This window comes from Microtus oregoni, unplaced genomic scaffold (genome assembly GCF_018167655.1).
Source record: "Microtus oregoni isolate MIOR12 unplaced genomic scaffold, Mior012 000045F_ref0000178, whole genome shotgun sequence".
Taxonomy (NCBI): domain Eukaryota; kingdom Metazoa; phylum Chordata; class Mammalia; order Rodentia; family Cricetidae; genus Microtus; species Microtus oregoni.
Window position 1 is genome coordinate 4,865,820 of NW_024543219.1, and position 5,830 is coordinate 4,871,649.

At 47.2% G+C, this 5,830-nt stretch overlaps 1 protein-coding gene across 1 annotated transcript; it reads left to right on the forward strand.

Moving 5' to 3' along the window:
* Window positions 1-2,510: 2,510 nt before the first annotated feature.
* On the forward strand, window positions 2,511-5,480 carry LOC121435008 (granzyme B-like). Its single transcript, XM_041634039.1, has 5 exons — window positions 2,511-2,657; window positions 3,566-3,713; window positions 4,139-4,274; window positions 4,426-4,686; window positions 5,241-5,480. The coding sequence occupies exons 1-5, from the start codon at window positions 2,603-2,605 to the stop codon at window positions 5,382-5,384; spliced, it is 744 nt and encodes a 247-aa protein (XP_041489973.1). The 5' UTR covers window positions 2,511-2,602; the 3' UTR covers window positions 5,385-5,480.
* The last annotated feature ends 350 nt before the right edge of the window (window positions 5,481-5,830 follow it).

Consider the following 5,830-nt stretch of genomic DNA (forward strand, 5'->3'; position numbering starts at 1 on the left):
CTGGAACTCATTTATGAAGACAAATTCACCATAATGATATCGGAACCCTCAGCAGAAATCATAAAAGTTAAGACAGAATGGAATGACAGATTTCAAGCCATAAGGTTAAATAAAAATGCCAGCAAAGATTATTATGTCCAGAAAGTTTACTTCTCAAAATTAATAGAGTAATAAATACAAGATAAATATAAACTAAAGCAATTCATAACCACTAAGTCAACATTGCAGAATATGCTTAGTGGAATTACATACAGGAACACTGTAAATACACGAACACTGTATTTACAGTGTTCCCATACCTACTCTCCCTTCTCTGCATTTTGAACAGTCTGTAGATGTCTGTAATGGTCTCCATCTGCTGCAAATGAAACTTACTTGATGAGGAATTAGAGCTACACTCATCTGTGATGCGAGGGTCGTTATGTAGAGTGCAGTAGGGAACCCAGTAGAGGAAAGTAGGTTTTCCTCTACTGGGCTCCATGATGTCACAGCCACAGGTAGTTGACTAGGTTTCTAGTATCAGACATGAATTCCTCCCGCTGAGTGGGCCATATGTCTAGTTAGAGAGTTCTTAGTTACTTCCAGGATGTTGGTGACACTCTTGCAACCTTGGGTATATCTTACTGTGATGGTCATTGTTGTGGTTTTAGAACTAGGTAGGACTATTAATAGCTATTTTCATGGGCAGCTTGCATAGCACCATTAGATATTCTGAGAGCTAGTTCTCCAGGAGGAGGCTTCCAGGTCAGTTCCAGCCTGAGTCCTCCAAGTCCTTTGTCAAAAGTGTATGGTGTGTTCATCTTTTTTTTTTTCTGCCAAGAAACTCATTGTACAAGGGAGGATTTTCTTTACTAAAATTTGATTATTTTTCTCTTAGGAAATTCCAGATTAAAGTACCTTTGACATTGTATGACTTGTTTTCCCTCATTAACAATTGTTTGAAATAAAACCAAGGAGATGAGAATTTTAAAATTCTCTGATGGTGTGACTCTGTGGTCTCGATAACCTGATACACTGGTGAAGATGACATTATTGAGAATGTTCATAGTATGAGTCAAAACCATCGTCTATTATGGTATTACAGATGAAATGATGGCCTTTTTTGACATGTTTTGTTGTGTCATATGTGTAAGTCATACTGTCTCTAATGTTGGGATGAATTGATTCACTCCTGTAGCATGGGTTGATATTTTGGTTCCATGGTTCCTTTGTTATCACAGGCTGATTTTTAATGAATAATGAATACCTATTGGTAGTTAATATACCAGACATTTGTTTATACCAAGTAAATATTTTTCATTTTCTGGACAAATTATATAAAATACTAAGAGGTAGTTGGGAAACAGCTGGATAGGTAAAGTGTCTGCCAGGCAAGTGTGAGGACCTGAGTTTCATTCCCAGAACCTGTGTGAAAAGCTGGGTGTGGTTATAACGCCTGTAATTCAAGCTCTGGGGGATGGAGACAGATACTTGAGGTTCTCTGGTTGGCCGCTTTAGCCTAATCACCAAGCTAAGTGAGAGACCATGCCTTAAAACACAAGACAGACAGAGCCTGAGAATGATCCTCAAGGTTCACCTCTGCCTACACACACACACACCCAGAGCACACACACCCAGAGCACACACACAGTCACACAAAGAGCACACACACAGAGCATACACACACAGAATATACACACACACACAGAACACACACACACACATATACACACAGAACACACACACACACACACACACACACACACACACACAGAGGTTGCTGAGTTTTAGCAGCCTGGCTTATTTCCTTATGTTGCACTATATCAGCAATTTAGTGACCTGACTGCCCTTTGGGAGCCTTTCCCAACCTTAGCTCATAGGTTTTCATGGGACAAAAGTCAGCTTTCCTGAAGAAGTAGGAATGACTCAGGTTTTAGTCAGTCAGTGGTTCAACTCCCAGAGCCTGCACCAATCTCTTATTTTTGGTCAATAAATGTCAAATGTGGATTATTTCATTAGAAAGGGCTTTGTCACATGGAAGTTTTGAAGCTATGGTGTCAAATAGGTTGACAGGTATTGGTAGACCTATCTGTTACTGCCTTATCCATCACTCTACCATTGCCCTCCCCAGACTGTACTCTGGTCAAGGATGCCCCTCGTAAATCCCCCCCAACACACACTCTAGGTGGTCAGTTCATGCTTGGTTCCAGTACAAGAGATGAGCCTGAATGCGATCTGTTCTTTTGGACTCAGCAGTGTGGCATTGAAAGCATTGGCCTTCCACCACTGGGAACTTGGGTTTCTGGGACTCTGATACAATACTTTACAAGCCCCACCCTGTACCCTTGTGTTCCTGCCATGGGCTGTAACTGGTGGCTTTCTGAGTCATTGGCTGTGGGTTCTGCTGTGGTTACTTCATGGTTCTCACACAAACGCTCAGAAGACGTCACCAGGCAGAGACAGTAAGGGTAGGAGCTTTCATAGAAAGCCTTCCGTGATAAAGCATCATAAAAATGGAGGTACAAGGTTGCTGAGCCCACTCCACCTCCTTCATCTGCTAGAGGTTAAAAGAGAGCAAGGGCAAAGCCCCAGACACGGGGACCTACTCGGCCTTCTAGAGAAGATGAAGCTCCTCCTGTTCCTGCTGGCCTTCTCTCTGCCCCCCAGGACAGAGGCAGGTGAGTGAACACCTCCTTAGTGGTCAGTTTTCACCACTGGTGGGAGGGCAGTGGTCTTTCTCAGGAAGAGCCACTGAGTACTAGCCCTTCCCTGAGCCATATCTTGTCATCTGGAAAGTGGATTTTTTTTTTTTTTGAAGTTTAAGGGTAGAAGGTAAAGAGTAGGAACTTGCAAAGCAGAGAACACTATGTTCTCCTGGAGCAGGCAGAATGGGCCTGGCTCTGCATCTCTGACGATACAGGCACTTCCTCACCAAGCACTCATTAGAGAAACCTAGATCCCAGAATAGGTAGGGATGTTGGCCTCAGGATAAGTGCTTTTGCTGAATCCCAAGCCACTAGGTCCTTTTCTTCATCTCTGCGCCTCCCAGGCTTTTGTGGTTCCACAGTGTTCGAGCATGAGACGCTCCCTGGGCAAGCACTAACTTCTCTGTTTTCTAGAATGCCAGCAGCCGCATCTAGGAATGAGTGGGCGTCCTCACTCATGAAGCCAGTGACCTCTGCTGAGCACCTACTACGTGCCACGCCTGAAGAAATAGGAGGCCACGAAGTGTAGACTGAGCCTTGTCCCCTAGAAAGCAGCCCTGTTCCATCACAGGCACCACAGGGCTGGGGAGGGAGCACGGTTAGAATCCCTGGGAACAGAAGTTGGGGACAGACATGATGGTCCTTAGCCTTTTCTTGCCCAGAGACTTAATCTTGCCTCCAACTATGTGGAAGAAAGATGGACAGACCAAGACCTACCTTTCTCTCCTTTTAGCGAAGGGGAACTTGAGGACTTTCCTTACAGCCTGCTCCTAATTCCAGGCCTCCCCTGGTTCCTAAATGCCTAGCAAGTCAGGAGCCATTACGCAAAGCCCACCTGGTAGACTAGCAGGTGCTTACAAAAGGGCTGGCTTTCCCTTCAGGGGAGATCATCGGCGGACATGAGGTCAGGCCCCACTCTCGACCCTACATGGCGTATCTTCAGATCATGGATGAGAATTCTCAGAAGAAGTGTGGTGGCTTCCTAATACGAGAGGACTTTGTGCTGACTGCTGCTCACTGTTCCGGGAGGTGAGGAGCAAGAAACAGCCCATACCCTCCCGGGAACATTCCACGGAGACCTTGCCTTCTTCCTAAGGGGACTGGGAAGACAGAGGACCTAGCAAGTCTCATGAGGGAGAAGCAGCCTGGCACCAGAGTGGCAGCTAAGGAATCAAGCACATTTAGACTGGGGGGGGGGGAGAGTGTTAGCCTCACAGTACAAACTGAACAATACAGTGGGTTTCATCAGCACCCTGACCCTAAGCAATGTGGTGTACCAATGGTGCTTAGAATGCTATCATTTCTATGACTAACGCGCAGAAGCCACAGTCACTCCGTCCCCTCAGTTTCTCACAGCTAGAGCACCACCATGGCCAGCACTTCCTTCCCTTCACACCTCCTGGGCTGCAACCTCTGAGTCCACATCTCTTATCTACATTCTGCTCTCTGTACAGGCTAATCAATGTCACCTTGGGGGCCCACAACATCAAAGAAGAGGAGAAGACCCAGCAGATCATCCCTGTGGCAAAAATCATTCCACACCCCACATATAACGTTAAGAAAATCCTGAATGACATCATGCTGTTAAAGGTGAGACCTGTTACCCTCAACATATTCCAGGGATTGCCCCTCCCACCCCACTCTCATCCTGTTCCTTCCCTCCCTGCCACCCTGGCTTTCAAAGGGTCCCGGGCCAGCAGGCTCCTGGCTGAGCTGCTCTCTCCTGCCTCTTCCTCCACAGCTGAAGAAGAAGGCAAAGAGGACTAAAGCTGTGAAGCCCCTTAACCTGCCCAGGCGTAACGTCCAAGTGAAGCCAGGGGACCGTTGTTATGTGGCTGGTTGGGGAAAGCTGACCCCAACGGGCCCCTTTCCCGAAACACTACAAGAGGTAGAGCTGACAGTCCAGGAGGATGAGGAGTGTGAGTCTCACCTTCAAAGCCATTACAACAAAACCATTGAGATCTGTGCGGGGGACCCAAATAGCAAGCGTGCTTCCTTTTCGGTAAGTTGGCTTGTCCTCCTCTCTGGGCTCCATGGGAGGAGGAAAGCATCAGGGACTCCTTTGCCCTCTGGCTGTGATCTTTCTCCCTGGAAACAGCAGGAACCAGTAACTAGCTAGGGCCTCAGAGATGACAAGGAGCCTTGGTGAAGACAGTTGGTATAAAGCAGGATTTGCTTGTGTCATTAACACAAGCAAAGGTCTCCTCAGAGCAGTTACCCACATTTGTCACCATTCTGGTCCTCCATGTTCACATCAGGCTCACTCACCTGTCCCCATGTTCTTAAATAATAGCCTGGAGCTGAGAGTTCCATATACCTTCATAGAGAGTAGATCACAGACCTGGAGAAAGTCAGGGCCTGGGCTCAGGAGGGAGGTCAAACAATAACTCTGTCCATAATCAGAGTAGGGATCCTAGGGACCCCAGGCCTGCCCTCTGATGTCCCACAAGCAGAGAACCCAAGTCATACTCCTCGGAGAGGAGCCTTGGCATGAGAGAGTGGTTGGGACTAGGGTGAACAACAGCTCAGTCCTCTGTGAACCTTCTCCATTCACAGGGGGATTCTGGAGGACCTCTCGTGTGTAAAAAAGCAGCTGCAGGCATCGTCTCCTATGGACGAGCTGATGGTTCAACTCCAAGAGTCTTCACCAAAGTGTCAAGTTTCCTATCCTGGATAAAGAAAACGATGAAACGCAACTAACTACAGAGCAAACCAGACCCCTCCCTGACTCACCATCTTCCCTACAGCTGAGTCCAGGATTGTCCTAGGACAGAAGCCAGCATCTTAATAAAGGTCTCTTTGCTGAATTGGAAGACTGGTTTTATATCACATGGACAACCCTGTGCTAGGCAGGCTAATGACATACTTCTGCTTTCTGTTCACCCCAACACCATACCCTCACAAAGCTTAGGCATGGCCATTGAGCAGCTCCTTTCAATGTGTCCCACTGTGCAGGGCCTGACCTTCTGACTGGCCCAAAGCTGAGTGTGGGTGTCTCTTGTCTTGGGGCTCATGGTCAACTCTTTTCCTTCCCTGAGTCATATGGAAGAAAGGAGAGGGAAAACACCATGGGTCTTGAAGACAGGGGAGACAGAGCTAAGGTCACTGTGGATGGACCTTCCTGGGCAGGGCATCTCTGTCCCACA

Excerpts from the sequence above, each read along its gene's own strand:
- LOC121435008 (XM_041634039.1), top strand. The coding sequence starts at position 2,603 with ATGAAGCTCCTCCTGTTCCTGCTGGCCTTCTCTCTGCCCCCCAGGACA. Across the intron at positions 2,658-3,565 it reads GCCCCCCAGGACAGAGGCAG|GGGAGATCATCGGCGGACAT; the intron begins GTGAGTGAACAC and ends CTTTCCCTTCAG. Across the intron at positions 4,687-5,240 it reads GCAAGCGTGCTTCCTTTTCG|GGGGATTCTGGAGGACCTCT; the intron begins GTAAGTTGGCTT and ends CTCCATTCACAG.